Source organism: Mauremys mutica, chromosome 1 (genome assembly GCF_020497125.1).
Source record: "Mauremys mutica isolate MM-2020 ecotype Southern chromosome 1, ASM2049712v1, whole genome shotgun sequence".
NCBI lineage: Eukaryota > Metazoa > Chordata > Testudines > Geoemydidae > Mauremys > Mauremys mutica.
Window position 1 is genome coordinate 296,341,212 of NC_059072.1, and position 18,620 is coordinate 296,359,831.

Genomic DNA, 18,620 nt, shown 5'->3' on the forward strand with positions numbered 1-18,620 from the left:
GATCCCATCCCGCTCTGTTCCGTCAGAGCACCGGTTGCCAGAGGCGACAGTTAACCGTCCCCCTCTGACCGGTATGGAGGAAGCCCCGGTTCAGACACTGGACTCCACGATTCCACTGGAACAGGAGGTCGTCCAGGAGCACGAGCCCACGCAGGACCCGCTTGTCCCCGGCCTTGCTTCTTCCTCCTCCCCCCCAGATGAGGCGGTGGCAGGAACGTCCTCCTCGGGCCCTCCTCCAATCGACTTGAGGGCCCATCAAGACCTCCTGAGACGAGTGGCACTCAATCTGAACCTCCAAGTGGAGGAAGTCTCGGAGATAGAGGATCCGGTCATAGACATTTTGTTGGCTGACACCCCCACTAGAGTGGCCCTACCGTTCATTCGGACGATCCAAGCCAATGCGGATACCATCTGGCAGTCTCCAGCCTCTATCCCACCCGCGGCCAGGGGAGTCGAACGCAAGTACATGGTACCCTCCAGGGGGTACGAGTACCTATATGTACATCCTCCTCCTTGCTCCCTTGTCGTCCAGTCCATCAATGAGAGGGAACGCCATGGCCAGCAGGCACCAGTCCCTAAATCGAAGGAGGCTAGGTGAATGGACTTACTAGGCCGTAAAGTGTACTCGGCAGGGGCCCTGCAACTCCGCGTAGCAAACCAGCAAGCCCTGCTTAGCCACTACAATTACAACACCTGGGCGGTGGTGGGCAAATTTACGGAGTTGGTTCTTCAGGACTCCTGTCAAGAGTTTGCTGCCCTCCTGGAAGAAGGGAAGAAGGTGGCGAGAAGAACTTCCCTCCAGGCCTCGTTGGATGCAGCTGACTCCGCTGCCAGGAATCTGGTCTCGGGTGTTGCCATGAGGCGCATTTCATGGCTCCAGGTGTCGGGCCTTCTCCCGGAGCTGCAGCATACTATACAGGACTTGCCCTTCGATGGCAAAGGCCTGTTCTCTGAAAAAGCTGACCCTAGGCTACAAAGCCTAAAGGACACCAGGGTCACTATGCGCTCTCTTGGCATGCACACGCCGGTGACTCAGCGCTGGCCTTTCCGTCCCCAACCCCACCGCTCTTACCCTGTACCTAGACAAAGACAGGACTTTGGCAGAAGGCATGGCTGAGGCAGTCGTAGGCGTCAGTCAGGGCCCCAAGGGGGCCAAAATCAGGGTCCCTCTAAACCACCAGCGGGGCCAAAGCCAAACTTTTGAAGGCACGCCCGAGGACGGCATACCAGTTATTACACAGGATCCGTTCCCTCCCTTTTACAACCGCCTCTCCTTTTTCCTCCCTGCGTGATCCCATCTAACCTCAGATCGTTGAGTCCTACGCACTGTGGAACTTGGGTACCGCCTCCAGTTTATCTCGCCCCCCACCTCCCACCCTCCATCCTCATCCCTCTTCAGGGACCCTTCTCACGAGCAATTCCTCTTGCAAGAGGTGCGGATGCTCCTCGCCATCGGAGCTATAGAGGAGGTACCAAAGGACAAAAGGGGCAAGGGGTTCTACTCCCGCTATTTCCTAATCCCCAAGGCGAAGGGAGGTCTCAGACCTATCCTAGACCTGCGGGAACTCAACAAGTTCATGGTAAAGCTGAAGTTCTGCATGGTATCCCTGGGGACCATCATCCCATCCTTGGATCCCGGAGACTGGGATGCCGCCCTCGATATGAAGGACGCGTATTTTCACGTCGCCATTTATCCTCCACACAGAAGGTACCTCCGGTTTGTGGCCAACAGTCAACATTTCCAGTTTACAGTCCTTCCGTTTGGCCTCTCTACAGCCCCAAGAGTATTCATAAAGTGCATGGCTGTAGTCGCCGCCTCCCTCCGCCGCCGTCAGATACATGATTTTCCGTATCTAGACGATTGGCTCATTCGAGGGACCTCCGAGGCCCAAGTCACCCGTCATCTGGGCATCGTCAAGGACCTATTCCTGCGTCTAGGCCTGATGATCAATATAGAGAAATCCACTCTGATTCCCACACAGAGAATAGAATTCATTGGGGCCATCCTGAACTCCAATCTCGCCAGAGCCTGCTTACCTCAGCCTCGGTTTCAGGTGATGGCAACAATTATACAAGGTCTATGGAACTTCCCGACGACTTCGGTTCGCACTTGCCTAGGTCTCCTGGGTCACATGGCTGCCTGCACGTTCGTAACCAAACGTGCCAGGCTTCGCCTCCGTCCACTCCAGTCATGGCTCACCTCGGTATACCACCCGAGCAGAGACAGCGTAGACATGATCGTCATGATCTCCCCCCCCAAGTATCCTAGGCTCCCTCGACTGGTGGTCGACGCCCTCCCTGGTGTGTGCAGGGATGCTGTTCCATCCGCCTCAGCCCTCGGCGTCCCTGACAACGGACGCGTCGTCTCTCGGCTGGGGTGCTCACCTCGGTCAGCTTCGCACCCAAGGCCTTTGGTCAGCTCAAGAGCTGGCCTTGCACATCAATGTCCGAGAGCTGAGAGCAGTCCGCCTTGCGTGCCAGGGATTTCAGCAGCACCTACAAGGCCGTTGTGTCTCAGTGTTCACAGACAACACCATGGCCATGTATTACATAAAGAAGCAGGGAGGAGCACGGTCCTCCCCTCTTTGCCTGGAAGCCATCCAGCTCTGGGACTTCTGCATAGCCCAATTGGTAGACCTGGTAGCGTCCTTTCTCCCAGGAGTCCGGAACACTCTGGCGGATCGCCTCAGAAGATCCTTCCTGTCTCACGAGTGGTCGATTCGTCCGGACGTTACCCATTCTGTTTTCCGGAAGTGGGGCTTTCCCCGCATAGACCTCTTCGCTTCTCGTGAGAACAGGAAGTGCCAGGCGTTCTGTTCATTCCAAGGACTCTCCCCGGCTCGATCTCGGACGTTTTTCTGATGCCGTGGACGAGCCATCTGCTGTACGCTTTTTCCACCGTTCCCGCTGGTTCACAGGGTCCTGCTAAAACTCCGCAGGGACAGAGCGCACCTGATCATGATCGCTCCAGCGTGGCCCAGGCAGCACTGGTACACGATGTTGCTAGACCTGTCGATAGCCAACCCGATTCCCCTGCCTCTTCGCCCAGACCTCATAACACAGGATCACGGCAGACTTCACCACCCAGACCTGCAATCCCTGCACCTCACAGCATGGCTGCTGCGTGGCTAAACCGATCCGAGTTACGTTGCTCTGCCTCGGTGCAACAGGTACTCCTGGGTAGTAGGAAACCTTCCACTCAGTTAACATATCTGGCCAAGTGGAAGCGTTTCTCCTGCTGGTGCGAAACGCATGTTACTCCCACCGAAGGCCTGATCCATTCCATCTTGGACTACCTCTGGTCTCTCAAACAGCAGGGCCTGGCGGTGTCATCATTGAGGGTGCACTTAGCAGCCATCTCTACCTTCCACCCAGGGGAGAGTGTCCGCTTCGTTTTCTTGCACCCTATGGTTTCCAGGTTCCTCAAGGGCTTGGAGCGCTTATACCCCCAAGTTCACCGCCCCGCCCAAACCTGGACCTCAACCTGGTTCTAACCAGACTTATGACTGCCTCATTCGAGCCTCTGGCAACCTGCTCGCTGCTATACCTGTCCTGGAAGACAGCTTTCCTTGTAGCCATTACATCGGCCAGACGAGTCTCCGAGCTTTGGGCTCTCACGGTGGACCCACCGTATACTGTGTTTCACAAGGACAAGGTGCAGTTGCGACCACATCCGGCCTTCCTCCCTAAGGTGGTGTTGGCATTTCATATCAACCAGGATATCTTCCTCCCGGTCTTCTTTCCGAAGCCACACTCATCGCAAAGGGAGCAACAATTGCACTCCCTAGACGTCCGTAGGGCGCTCGCATTTTATATCGAGCGGACAAAGCCCTTTCGCAAAACGCCCCAACTCTTCGTCGCAGTGGCAGACCGAATGAAGGGCCTACCTGTCTCCTCCCAGAGGATTTCTTCTTGGGTGACGTCATGCATCTGCACCTGCTATGACTTGGCCCATGTTCCATCGAGCCACCTCACTGCACATTCCACCAGGGCTCAGGCTTTTGGTGCTGCCTTCCTGGCTTACGTACCCATCCAGGAGATATGTCGCGCAGCTACCTGGTCCTCGGTCCACACCTTTGCCTCACATTGTGCACTGGTCCAACAGTCCAGAGATGATGCAGCCTTTGGCTCAGCAGTTTTGCATTCTGCAACATCTCACTCCGACCCCACTGCCTAGGTAAGGCTTGGGAATCACCTAATTGGAATTGATATGAGCAAGCACTCGAAGAAGAAAAGACGGTTACTCACCTTTGTAACTGTTGTTCCTTGAGATGTTGCTCATATCCATTCCAAACCCACCGTCCTTCCCCTCTGTCGGAGTAGCCGGCAAGAAGGAACTGAAGGGCCGTTGGGTCTGCAGGGGTATATATTCGGCGCTATAGCGGCACCACTCCAGGGGGCGACCCAGCCGATTCACCGAGTGTTGCTAGGGTAAAAATCTTCCGACGAACGTGCATGCGGCGCGCACACACCTAATTGGAATGGATATGAGCAACACATTTCGAAGAACAACAGTTACAAAGGTGAGTAATCGTCTTTTGTCCCCTTTATGTTTTAAGGCAGGGCATTGGTCCCTGGTAAGGGAGGTGGAAGGATGCCATATCTTATACTGACATGTGCCAACTTTTCACAAACTCAAGGTTGGATCTGTGGGAAGAACGTTCTCTACAGAAGAGACTGACACAATAGGAACAGGGATCCTTTGTTCAATTTGCAACTCTGAATAAGACACAATTATTTAGTTCTTAGCTCCAACACCTGGCAATTTGCTGACCAGGCCTATTTTAGCAAAAACAAGATTATCTGTTTACCCCAGTTTTCTCTTAGCTAATTACTATTTGCTAGGCCTCTGGTCTCCTGACCAAACTCTGGACTTTGGGTCTGAGAAAAAGCTGGCACAATCCATATACCAGGTTGTTATATAAAATGCACATGGATTTTAACCCGTCAGTGGGGTCAGCTGCGGTGCCCTCTGGAGTGCCATGCTCATATATCTGTGTATCAGGTGCCGCTGGGCGTCCTCTCAGTTCCTTCTTACTGCCCGCAGTGGTTGGTCGGAGTGCCTCTCTCTCTTGCCTCACAAGTGGCCAGCGGTTCTTTACCTTTGAACTTTGTGTTTATAGCTGTAAACAGTTTTAAGCCCTGTGCTGACTGTAATAGTCACGTGACCCACGTGGCAGCTGTCTGAAAAGCCTGGTGGAAAAGTGTTGCATCTGTAAGAACTTTCATCCCAGGACACACAAGGAACATGACATTCGTCTGAGGGCCCCCGCCTCATGGATGGCTGCTTTCTGCCCAGCGTCAGAGCTGTCCTGGCTGGATGCAACCCCCAGCATTTCAGGCTTGGTGCATAGCACATCCCCAGCACTGATCCCCTTCACTGATACCCAACAAGAAGTCTAAAAAGCGGGACCCGACACTGAGCAAAATAGACCAAGGGTCATTGGGTAAAGGACCCTGTTCGGGCCATCTGCCCATGCCAGAGCCGCATGTCCCCGAGGGAACCTTCTACCCCAGTAAGGGAACTGCCACCGACTCCAGGGAGTGGTAGGGGATGGAGATTAATGGCGGAGTCAACGCCTTCCCAGCTCCTAGCGCCCAGAGAGCAAAGGACTCTTCCAGCACAGCTGGCACTGCATGCGGCAATGACCCGGCAAAGGCTTCCTATGGGGCAAGCCCGCCATGAAAGTCTCCCAGAAGGTGAGTGAATGCCACCAGTCTCCAGAGCCAAGGCAGAGCTCTTTGGCACCATGTCTCTGGTCTCCACATCAGCCTAGGTCACCAGTTCACAGGCACAGATTGCCAGCACCATGCTCCTGGTCTCCGCTGTCTCGTCAAGACTCTCCCAGAGGGAAGTGTTGGTCACCGTATGGTTGGCACTGATCATCCTCACGCCAACTATCACTGTCGCCTAGATGCTCCCCAACACGGCACCAGTCTGCCTACTCAAGACACTGTTCACCCCGGCAAAGGTTAGCCGCCAGACTCAGGTGTTGACGACTCCACCATCGTCACTGGAGGAGGATTTCTCTGGTACAGAGAGGGAGTTTAGCTCCTTGCCAAGCTAACACCAATGTGACTGGGCTCCTCTCCTGAGGCTGTGTCCACCTCAGTGATGCCATCCTGGCTGCAGGACCAGTGGCCAACGCAATGGCCTTACTGGAATGCGTGGGGCATGTCAGTTATTCCAATGCCCCCGTTACACCAATCATCGGACAACCTTCGGACAAGCATCAAGCGGCACCGATGGCACTGGGCTTGGTGCACGAGGCACAAGCAGAAGCTGAGGTGGAGCTCCAGGTGCCCAGCCTGAGAACCCCTTCCCCCATGGGGGATGATGCCCTGGGCCCTCCCCAGGTGGTTCCGTCGTCCTCATCCCCTCCAGTTGAGGCTGTGGCAGGGCCCTTTCACACTATTCCACCAGACAACTTTAAGAAGCACCAAGCCCTGCTCTGAAGGGTGGCCACTAACATAGGCCTATGGGCAGAAAAGATCGCTGAGCAATCAGACAATTTTATTTAATGTGTTCTCTGCATCCACCCCCGCATATGTCACCCTCCTGGTGCACAAGGAGGTTCTAAAGATTTCCAAAGCCCTTTGGCAAACCCCGTCCTCAATCCTACCCACTTCCAAGAGGACTGAGAAGTATTTTATCCCTGCCAAGGGTTTTGAATACTTATATGCTCACCTGTCTCCAAGGTTATTGGTTGTTTCAGTGGCCAATGAGAAAGATAAGCAAGGGCATTCTAGTTCCAGCCCCAAAAATAAGGAAGCCAAGAGACTAGACCATTTTTGGAAGGAATATTTTATTCCGTGACCAGTCTCCTATTCAGAGTCGTGAACCACCAGACTCTGTTGGGGGAGATATAACTAACCTGTGGGACTCTCTCCATAAGTTTAAGGACTCCATGCCGCAGGAGGTGGCCCAAGAATTCAGGGCCCTTGTTGAGGAGGGTACAGCAGTGGCTCTGTGTTCTCCAGATGGCCTGGGATACAGCTGGTTTGGTGGCCAGGGTGGTCGCTTCGGAAGTGGTGATGAGGTGCATTTACTAGTTTCAGACCACAGGCCTGTCCCAGGACATGCAGTCCTTGATACAAGATCTCCTGTTTGATGGGGTGAGACTCTGCGGAGCAAATGGATGTGAGGCTGCACAGTCTGAAGGATACTCAGGCCACCCTCTGCTCAGTGGGGTTGCATAAACCTCAATCGGCGAGGAAAAAATTCTGGCCACTCCTGCCGCCAAGGCCTTGGCAGCCTCGGCAGTGGTCTGCACACAGAAGGAACACTAGTTTTAGTCGCCAGTGTCCTTCCTCTTCCCATTCACCTGCACAACCTGGCCCAGCGAAACACCATGGGGCCCAGAAGTGTGCGTTTTGCGCATACACCCCAGTTAACTCCTTGGATCTGGCCCGTCTTTTCTTCAACAATCTCCATCCGTATCATTCAGCCTGGTTGCGGGTTACCTTGAAAGTAGACAACCTCCTACAGCCGGGGGGCGGTGAAGGAGGTCCCTCAGAAACTAATAGGGAAAGGTTTCTACTCCCACTATTTCCAGATCCCAAAAGCAAAAGGGGGCCTGAGACCCATTCTGGAATTACGGCAACTCAAAAAGTACCTCAAGAAGTTGAAGTTGTGCATGGTTTCACTGTCCTTCATCATTCTCTATCTAGATCCTGGTTTTACTGGACTCAATCATTTCCTTCCTGGATCCGGGAGACTGGTACGCCGCCCTCGACTCGAAAGATGCTTATTTTTGCATCTCAGTCTTCCAACGACACAGATGGTTCCTCTGTTTTATGGCGGGCCAATTCCATTTCCATTTAACGGCACTTCTCTTTAGCCTCTTCTTGTCCCTGTGGGTACTTACAAAATGCATGGTCCCGGTAGTCACTTACCTGATGCATCGGGAGGTCAAGTCTATCCTAATCTCAATGATTGGCTCATCAAAGGCAGGCAGAACAGTCTCGATCTGGTGTGTTCCATCTGTTGCGACCTGGGCCTGTTCATAAATGAAAAGAAATCAAGCCTCATACCAGTGCAAGGAATAGAGTTGATTGGAGTAGTCCCCGACTCCTCACAAGAGCTTTCCTTTGGGAGGCCTGTTTCCAAGCCATGTCAGAAGTGATCTCCCATATAAGGGGCCACCTGTTCACCACTGCCCGCACTTGCCTAATGTTGCTAGGCCATGTGGCTGATGGCCTTAGGTGGTCCATCATGCTTTGCTGCACCTCCGGCTGCTACAGGTGTGGTTGATGTCAGTCTACATCCCCAACTGACACAATCTAGATTGGGTAGTTAGGGTGCCAGATTACATTCTGTTGTGTCTGGAGTGGTGGTTGAACTCTGGGTTGGTGGTGCAAGGAGTTGCCTTCGCGGCCCTCTCCCCTGTTGCTAACTCTGGTTTCTGATGTCTCAGACCTGGGCTGGGGAGTCCACATGGGTAAGCGCAGTACACAAGGCCGCTGGTTGGGGGTTGATTGCTCCCTTCACATAAATGTCAGACAGCTCAGGGTGGTTTGCTTGGCCTGTCAGTCATTTTGGTTCTACCTACAAGGCAAAGTGGTTCAAGTCCTCATGGACAACATTGCCACAATGTTTTATATCAACAAGCAAGGCGGAGCCAGGTCATCGTGTCTGCCAGGAAGCCCTCTGGCTCTGGGATTTTTGTGTGCAGCATGCCAATGATCTTGTGGCAGTGCATCTTCCCAGAACCAGGAATGTATTAGCAGATCTCATCAGCAGAGCCTTCTCATCTTGACACAAATGTTCACTCCTCCTTGAGGTGGTCAGCAGGATTTTCCAAAAGTGGGAATCTCCCCATATGGACAAAATGTCACCTATTCTGCTCATTTTGGGGCATTGACAGGGGCTCCTTGTTAGACATCACCTTACTTCTGTGGTTGGAGGCTCTGATATACACTTTTCCACCAGTGCCATTGCTTCACAGAGTGCTCATGAAGATCAAGCAGGACAAGGCCAATGAGATCCTGATAGCCCCGGCTTGGCCTTGCCAACACTGGTTTGACACGCTGATGGACCTGTTGGTGATGACCTGGATGCACCTTCTCCTCTGGCCATATTTCTTGTCCCAGAATCATGGCAGGCTCCTGCACCCGTATCTAGCAGCGCTGCCCCTAACAGTTTGGTTGCTGCATGGTTAGCTGCTGAAGAGCGGGAGTGCTTGGCCCACATTCAGAAGGTCCTACTGGGTAGTAGAAAGTCCTTCACTAGAACAATCTATTTGGCCAAATGGCAATGATTCATGTGCTGGATTTTGGTCTAAGGAGTTAGGCGTGAGCAGTCTTCGCTGCAGTCAATCCTGGATTACCTTATGCATCTCAAGCTCCAGGACTTGTCCCTTTTGTCAGTTAAGGACCATTTGGCAGCCATATCAGCGCTTCACCCTCTGTTCCAGGGCAGTCCGGTCTTCACTCATAACATGACAGTCCGGTTCTTGAAAGGTCTGGAATGACTCTACCCCCCGGTCTGGGACCCTGTCCCTCTGTGGGACCTGAACCTGGTGCTTGGGTGGGTCATGAGAGCTCCCTTCAAGCCCTTGGTATCCTGTTCCCTTCTTCTGCTCTCCTGGAAGGTGTCATTCCTGGTAGCGATAACTTCTGCCTGAAGAGTCTCAGAGATTAGGGCACTTAACTGTGAGCCGTCCTATACAGTGTTTTTCAAGGACACAGTCCAGCTGCGGCCGCATCCGGTTTTTCTGCCTAAGGTGGTTCCTGGCTTATGTAAAATTGCGAACTTATTTTTGCCAGTCTTCTTCCCAAAGCTTCATAAGTCTGAGGAGGAACATTCCTGACATCCAGGGAGTGTCACCTGAGTGCTAGCCTTCAACATGGAGAGGACTAAGCCCTTTTGTAGGTTGACACAGTTGTTTGTTGTGGTGGCGGATAGGATGAAATGTTGTCTTGTGTCCACTCAGAGAATTTCCTCTTGGATCATCGCCTGCATCTGATTTTGCTATGATATGAGAAAGGTGCCTCCACTGGTGATTGTAACCGCCCACTCAACTAGAGCACAAGCTTCGGTAGCGACCTTCCTGGCCCAGGTGCTAATTCCAGGTATCTGTAGGGCCGCCGCCTGGTCTTCTATTCACGTCTCGCTATGCGCTTACCCAGCAAGCCCAAGACGACGCTGGTTTCGGTAGAGTAGTAGTATAAACCACACATCTGTGAACTCCGAGCCCATCTCCAGGGATACTGCTTGTGAGCCATCTAGAATGGAATTGACATGAGGGAAAAATGGTTACCCAACTTTCATAACTGTTTTTCTTTGAGATGTGTTGCTCATGTCCAATCCATTATCTGCCTTCATGCCCCTGTGGGAGTTGCCTGCAAGAGGGAACTGAGAGGGCATAGGGCTGGCGATGCCTGATATACTGATGCATGAGTGCGGCTCTCCAGAGGGCACCACAGCCTACCCTATGGATACTGCTAAGGCAAAAGTCTCTGAACTTCTAACTTTGAAACAGGGTGTATTTGGGGCAGTTCAAGCGTAACATTTTAGAGCACTCTACAAATCATATTGCCATAGTCCAGACTGCAGTGCTGTCTACACCAGCCGCAAGACATCTTGGAGCATTTGCTCTTGCTGAAAAAAACAGGGTCTGTCAGTTAGTTCCCTGAGAGTTCACTTGTTTGTAGTCTCTGCTTCCTAATGGTTTTGAATCCCATGATTAGGTTTCTGATAGTTATAGATACTCTTCTTACTAGTCATAGACCCTATAGCACTTGGGACATGATTTTTAATTTAATCATCTCTGATAGGTCCACCCTTTGAGGTGCTGACTGCATACGCATGTTTACTTCTCTCTGACAAAGTGTCCTGGTGGCCATCACCTGGTCCAGAAGTGTGTAGTTCACGTGGGGTTGGGGTGGCTCTGCCCTTTATACCCTCAGCTGGAAATACAAGCAGGCTCAGGGTGCATGCACTGCCCCTTTGGGTACCACTATAGGAAAAGCTTTGGCTTTAGTACACTGGGCACGTACATCCCTAACATTGAATGGATATGTGCAGCACATCTCAAAGAACAACAGTTACAGAACAGGTGAGTAACCATTCTATTGCAGTATTTCTAGCCTGCACTCACTTCAAGAATACTAGATTTGACTAGAGAATACCCCATCCTGATATTTAAGAACAAAACTTTAATTTGATAAGAAATTTTGAAATGTACAACAGCTTTAAATAAGCTGTAGCTGCTTTTTTCGTTACATGGGGTTATCTGCTTAGCCATAATAAGGTGAGAGGTAGAGTATTGAGATCCATGGCATTGCCACAAAGAGAAGGTGTCTTCTAGGCTGCTGGTCAGACTCTACCAAGAGGAAAACTATTTTCTGCACAAGTTCCACTGTCTGCCAACATTTACACCCCTCAGCTCTGTGATTCATAGTAGGCAAGTAGAGGGACCAGGCAGTAGAAGAGCACATGTAGGAGGAGAAAAAAAAAGCTGCAGAGTGCATGTGAAGAAGAGAGGGGCTAGTAGGCTAGAAAATATATGCAAGGATAGAGGAGGGCTAGGTGATAGGAGAGTTGGGGGAAAGAAGTACAGAACTTATGGGTGGAGGGAGAGAAAACGAAGAGCAAAACAAGGGTGGGTGGTTTTAAAGGAAAAAAATCAGTTGCATTTAAGGTTAAAACTACTTAATTGAAAATATGTGAGGAACATATCCAGTTGCTGTAGGTGTCAGAGATATTACGTTATTTAAATGGCATCATATTTGTGTTGGATTTGATCTGTGCTGCATTAAAAAGTTTGAGATCCACTGGCTTAGCTGTATTTGTCCTTGAATGGTGAAATGCTGTTAATTTGTTGGGATTGAAAACTATACTTCTATGAAACTAAGTCATTCTAAATGCTTTGGCCACTAATGTATTCATTCTGAAATACCTTTGATTTATGACACTAATATAAGTATGTACTGACAAGTAAACACATTGTAAAATGTCTTCCTTCTGTTTCCTTCCTTAGACCCCAGTATTTCAAATTAATTGAAGAATGTGTGTCCCAGATAGTATTGCATCGAAGTGGAACAGACCCAGATTTCACCTACCGTAAAAAGTTAGATGTAAATTTCAGTCATTTAATAGGTGAGAGCAGTTTTTAGAAATGATTATTTTGTAGAAATGTGTTTGTGTGTTTTTAAAAAGCAGAGAGTTTAAATGATGTATAAAATTAAGAACCTTATAACTTTGGTTTTAGATGTTTGTGTAGATAAAGCAAAAATAGAAGAATTTGAAGAGAGAGCTTCAGAACTTTCCAGGAAAGTAAGTAATTTTGAAGTTATCTAATCAGAAGTATGGTTTACTTGATCACTATATAAATTTGGTTACTGCAAATGTGACAATTCACAATATATTTTTATCTTTCAGTAACCATGTTTATTAATTAGTGAAAAAATGTGTTGTATGTGTGTCATATGCAGTAGAAGGCAGGGATCTAGTGCAAAGTTAGTTACATTCTGACCCTATTTACAAATACTTGGTAGATTTTTATTTTAAATTGTAAACAGCAAACCTTAGCTTTAGATAGTGAGAAATTGAAGTCTTTTATATATGACTAGAGTTGTATGTTATAAACTTTTTACCCCGTAGAATAAACTGAGAGATTGAGAATAAAAATTGACACATTTTATAATCAATACAGAATACATCATAACTCTCAGATTTAAGTCAGACTTCTCTATTTACACCACATTCTTGAATAGTGTATCTCCATAAACAACTCTAAGTTTTGGTATGATGGTATTCCCAAACGGATCTTTGAAGACAGTTTTTACCTTGTAGAAAAGTCCTTTTAATCAAATACTTGTATAGTCTAAGTCAGAAGTTGGCAACCTTTCAGAAGTGGTGTGCCGAGTCTTCATTTAGTCACTCTAATTTAAGGTTTTGCGTGCCAGTAATACATTTTAACGTTTTTAGAAAGTCTCTTTCTATAAGTCTATAATATATAACTAAACTATTGTTGTAAAGTAAATAAGGTTTTTAAAATGTTTAAGAAGCTTCATTTAAAATTAAAATGCAGAGCCCCCCAGACCAGTGGCCAGGATCCAGGCAGTGTGAGTGCCACTGAAAATCACCTCGCGTGCTGCAGGTTGCCTACCCCTGATCTAAGTAAAATATTAGTTTGATGCCTGGACATCAAAACTTTACTATAATCTGTTGGGTTAATGCATCACATTTCATACATTAAACACACATGATACTGTAGTAAACTGATTGATATGTTTGGATGAAATTTGCTAAGTGTTCCCTCTCTTCTTGGCACTAGTAATTGCTATGGTTTTTCACTTGAGGATTAAAATATTCAAGAGTTAATTGTTAAGAAAGCTATTGATTTTGTGTTGAAAGATTAAGGAAATATTAGAATTTTCTGAAGCAACATAGCAGTGTTGATAATATTTAGTATGGTCTCATGTTGTTTTTTTCCCTTTCAGTTTGAAAAAGAATTTATAGTCCATCAGGAGATCCAGTCCCTACTGCAGAAAAAAGAAGAAAAAATCAATGCGCTAGAAGCAGAATTACAGGCTTTTAAATCCCAGGTAAAGGACAATATTAAATAACATTATTCTATACCATAATGTTGCTAGAAACAAGCATACTTCATTTAATACTTTTCAGTCCTTAATAGAATGTGTGCGGTTTTAGAAAAGAAAAAAAGAACCTATTTTCAGAACATAGTTTACTATCCATTTCTTTTGTTTGTGTGCCACAAATCTTTATTAAAAAGAATTGTAGTATAACATTAATTAGTTGCGTGAACTCCCAGTTGATCCCTGTTTTGTGCCTAGGCTTCTGCTAATTAAACTAGTTCCTTATATTTCATTTGGGTTTTACTTTTCTTGTCACATTTCCTGAATAATTAACCACAAAGGGTAAGAAATCTTCTACTCGTAGATTTGGCATTCATCACTGATCTTTATCCCACCACAGGAAATTATTCCTCATGCAATTTATTTTGCTCAACCTTCAGCAATGGGTAGCCTGCAGTGAAAGATAACCTCGAGCTGAATGAGAACACTTTCTAATAATTTTTCAATTTCCAAAAGTAAACAGATTTTAAAAGATGACAAAAAAGAGAGTAAATCCAGATTTTAAAGGAGATAACTTACATACAACTGCTGCACATTTAACATTTAGAGAGTAAAACCATATAACCAAAGGATTTCTCAGTGTTTTATAGCCAGGAGTAGGAGAAATAGAATCTAAACATTGACTAGACGCACAGCTCCTTGGGTAACATGTACACGTAGGAAGACAGTGAAATATATTTCTTTGAGTGCTTGCTTGTGTACATTCCATGGTAGGTGTGCGCGCGCTGTGTGCACTGTTGCCGGAGCACCCTCTGGAGTCGTGCACACATTGGCTGGTATAAGGGGTACCACTGGGCCTGCACCTTCTCCCTTGCTTCTTACCTCCTAGGATGGTTCCTGACACGATCCTTTTTGCTGCGGCAGGGCTTCTTTCTCGGTGTTTTGGACTTTACTCTGTTCATTCTTAGTATAGTTATTGTAGTTAGTATATATAGTTCTTAGAGTTAGCATATATAGTAGTGTAAATAGTTGTCCCTGGTGTCTTGGGACTTTTTGCACCATGGGCTGGGCATGCGCCTGTTCCCAGGCTTCAAGCCGTGTGCCGCTTGTGACTTGCACCCTATATGTCTAAAGTGTCTGGGGGAATCTCATGTTAAAGATAAGTGCCAGATGTGCAGGGACTTCAGACCATGCACTAGAAGAGAGAGACTTTCAGCTGAAGGCCATTATCATGGAGGCAGCCCTCAGACCAGTCTTGGAACTGAGCCATTCTGAATTGGTGCTGAGCACTTCGACATTTGTGTGGAGCGCTCCCCCGGCACCAAGCTCTTCCTGTCACCGTTCCCTGTTTGTGGTGCTAAGGAAGAAGCATAAGAATCAGAGTGCACTGTGAGAGGGTGCTCTCCGCTGCAGAAAAGGGACCAGTGGGGAATGGACAGCTCAGTCGGGAATGGACAGCTCAGTCAGACCTGTTCTCGGCCACACATTTTCCCCTGAGCCATTGATGGTGCTGCCGATTCCATGTAGAGCGCCGAGTCCAGTTTGGGACCCACTGCTGACTCCCGGAAGCAGCTGTGATGCCAGGCATCAGCCTCCTCCTTCAACACTGGAGGTGTTCCAGCAACAGAGGACTTGCTGTCCCTCCCAATTCCGCTGACCCCACAAATACCCCCAGCAACCAAGATGGCTGGTGACAGAGGAGAGCAGGAAGTGCTGAGCTCCTTCCTGGTACTGATCACCTCAACACTATCTAAAGCAGGGATGGGCAAACTATGGCCCGCGGGCCGGATCCGGCCCTTCAGGGCTTTGGATCCGGCCCACGGGATTACCCCTGGTGGTGCTGCGGGCCCGGCGCTGCTCTCAGAAGCAGCCCCCGGGCCGGGAGGCAAAGGGCTCCATGTGCGCACGCAGAGCCCTCTGCCCCCCCCCACCCAGGGGCCGCAGCACTTCCTGGAGTGGCGTGGGGACAGGGCAGGCATGCAGGGAGCCTGCCCTGGCCCTGGTGTGCGCCACTGCCACCCCGGAGCCACTTTAGGTAAGTGGCACCGGGCTGGAGCTCAAAGCCCTCCTGCCCCCCGCTCCCCAACTTCCTGCCCTAAGCCCTCTGCCTATACCTCACACCCCTCCTGCACCCAGCTCCCTGCCCTGAGCCCCTTTCTGCACTCCTGTGCATTCCAACCACCTGCCCTGAGCTCCCTGCTGCACCCTACACCCCGTGCACCCCAACTCCCTGCCCTGAGCCCCATCCTGCACTCCGCACCCCTCCTGTACCCCAACCCCCTTCCCTGAGCCCCCTCTTACACTCTGCACCCCTTCTCTGCCCCAATCCCTTGTCCTGAGCCCCTTCCTCCACATCCCGCACTCCACCCGCCCTGCCCCGGCCCTGCATACAATTTCCTCACCCAGATGTGGCCCTCGCCCCAAAAAGTTTGCCCACCCCTGATCTAAAGGCAAGCCTTTCATGATCCTAGCACAGCAGTCACTGACCTGTGCCTGTCCTTGGACCCCCAGCACTGCATAGTGGCAGAAGTGGGTACTGCTCCATCATGGGCGCCAAAGAAGAATCCTCTTCAGAGTCCGAAGGGGAATCTTCACCTCACCAAAACCTTAATACCAGTACCCAGCCTACACTCCACCAGACTTTGGTACCAGCCATCTGGCTGTCACTTGGCCATTGGCTGATGCAATGGCTATATTGGAACCCTTGGGGGTTTCTCCCAGTACCGACCCACCTCCCCTTCCCACCACACATATACTCAGTGGCTTCAGTTAGACGTACCGTACCCTGATTCTGATACAGACCCTGGTGCCACTTTCCAGGATGTGGTCCCAATGGACATGGTGGTGGCAGAGGAAGAGAAGAGTACTGTCCCTCCACTACAAACCTCTTCTTCTTCATCCCCAGATGAGGTGGTGGCAGGATCCAGTAACCTGCTCCCTTAGGATGATTTCAGGGCAACCAGGATTTCCTGAACAGAGTCACTGTAAACCTGGGTCTGGAGATTGAGGCGCTTAAGGAATCTACACACAGTCTGATCAACATAACTAATGGCAGCTGCGCCCTGTAGAGTGGCTTTGCCTATCAATGAAGTAGTGATGTTACCAGTGAAAATGCTGTGGAAACCCCGTCTTCTCTCCCCTCCCCCACCTAAAGAGAGCAGAGAAGAAATACTATGTACTGGCAAGCAGGTTCAAGTACCTTTATTCGCACCCCTTCCTGGGGTTCCTGGTAGTGTTAGTAGCAAATGAGCACGACAGGAAGGGGCAGTTGAGTGCTACCCCCAAGAAAAAAGATACTAAAAGACTTTTAGACCTTTTTGGGCCAAAAGTTTAGTCAATGGGCAGTCTCCAGTTAGTATCTCCAACCAGCAGGCTTTGCTGGGGAGGTACGATTTTAATGTATGGGACTCATTGTCCAAATTTAAGGGCTCCCTCCCACAGGAGTTGAGGCAGGAGTTTGCGGCCATCTTGGAGAAGGCCAAAAGTGTGGTCAGAACCTCCCTCCAGGTAGGTCTGCATGCGACGGACTCAGCTGCCAGGACTATGGCATTGGCGGTCATCATAAGGTGCTGTTTGTGGCTCCAGTCCGCAGACCTTCTTCATGAAGATCAACAGTCTATCCAGGATCTTCCCTTTAGAAGGCTCCTTCCTGTTTTTGGAGTAGATGGACTTGAAACTTTATGGTCTCAAGGATTTGAAGGCCACTCTGCAGCACTTAAGACTTTGCATACCACCACCAGCCAGAAAGCACTTCAGACACGAGCAGCCTTCCAGATATGCAGCATCTCCCAGACAGGAGCACTACAAAAGAAAGGGAAAAGGTTACAAGTGTTGCCAATCCCTCCTGGCCACATTAACCTCTCAGTCGGGCTCTCACACATGTCCCGGCGGGGACCACCAGGTCTTTTGAAGGTGTGCCCTTGGGCATTATACCAGTCTCAGTTCTGGATCTGGCCCATCTTTTGTTGTTGGGCTGCCTGTGACCCTTCATCCCAGTGTGGTTATATATAACATTGGACCATTGGGTCCCTTTAGTTTGTATCCATCCCCCTCCTTCCTCTTCAGGGACCTTTCTTACAAGCAACTCCTCACCCAGGAGGTGCAATCCTTCCTACGTGTGGAGGCCATAGAGGACGTTCCTCAAGGCTTGATGGGGAAGGAGTTTTACTCTTGGTATTTCCTGATCCTGGAGGCCAAAGGGGGCCTATAGTCTATTTTGGACCCGCATAACCTCAACAGATATATTAAGAAACTGAGGTTCTGCTTGATCTCTCTGGCCTCTATCATTCCCCCTCTGGACCCGGGAGGTGGGTACACCATCCTCAGCTTAAAAGATGCTTATTTTCATATCTCTATCTTCCATGGCCAAAGAAGACTTCTTAGGTTTATTGTGGGTCAATGCCACTATCACCACTCTTCCCTTGGGCCTATTGGCAGCCCCACAACTCTTCACAAAGTGTATGGTGGTAGTAGCAGCCTTCCTGAGTCGCTGAGGTGTGCAAGTCTACCTTGACAAATGGCTGATCAAAGTTCAGTCACAGGCTCAGGTATGGCACAACATCAGTACAAGTCCAGGTCACCTTCCAGGTGCTGGGCCTGCTGATAAATGAGCAAAAGTCAACTCTGATCAGAGAATAGAGTTCATTGGGGCAGTGCTCAACTCGACCCAAGCCAGAATCTCCCTGCCAGAGGCCTGATTCCAGACTATGTTGGATCTGATATCCAAGGTTACCGCCCACCCAATAACAACTGCTTGGGTCTGCCTCAAACTATTGGGACACATAGTGGTGTGAACTTACATGGTACAGTATGCAAGGCTTTCTCTCAGACCCCTCCAGATGTGGCTGGCGTCAGTCTACTCCCCAAGGAAACACCACTTACACTCAGTACTCAGTCCAGCTTCTGGTCCTTGCTTCCTTGATCTGGTGGAAAGACGCAGGTTCGGTAATGGAAGGGGTACCCTTTACTGCCCCATAACCATTGATAGGCTTGGTCTTGGATGTGTCGGATCTAGTGTAAACAGCTCACCTCAGCAATCTCAGGACCCAGGGCCTCTGGTCCCATGAAGAAGTCTC

At 49.5% G+C, this 18,620-nt stretch overlaps 1 protein-coding gene across 4 annotated transcripts in view; it reads left to right on the plus strand.

The window, feature by feature from the left end:
* Window positions 1-18,620, plus strand: part of DIAPH3 (diaphanous related formin 3) — a 509,860-nt gene that overhangs the window by 125,235 nt on the left and 366,005 nt on the right. For all 4 annotated transcript variants that reach the window (XM_045012145.1, XM_045012154.1, XM_045012162.1 and 1 more), the window contains 3 exons: window positions 11,985-12,103; window positions 12,216-12,280; window positions 13,450-13,554. In XM_045012145.1, coding sequence (XP_044868080.1) covers window positions 11,985-12,103; window positions 12,216-12,280; window positions 13,450-13,554 — 289 coding nt within the window. The remainder of the gene's footprint in view (window positions 1-11,984; window positions 12,104-12,215; window positions 12,281-13,449; window positions 13,555-18,620) is intronic.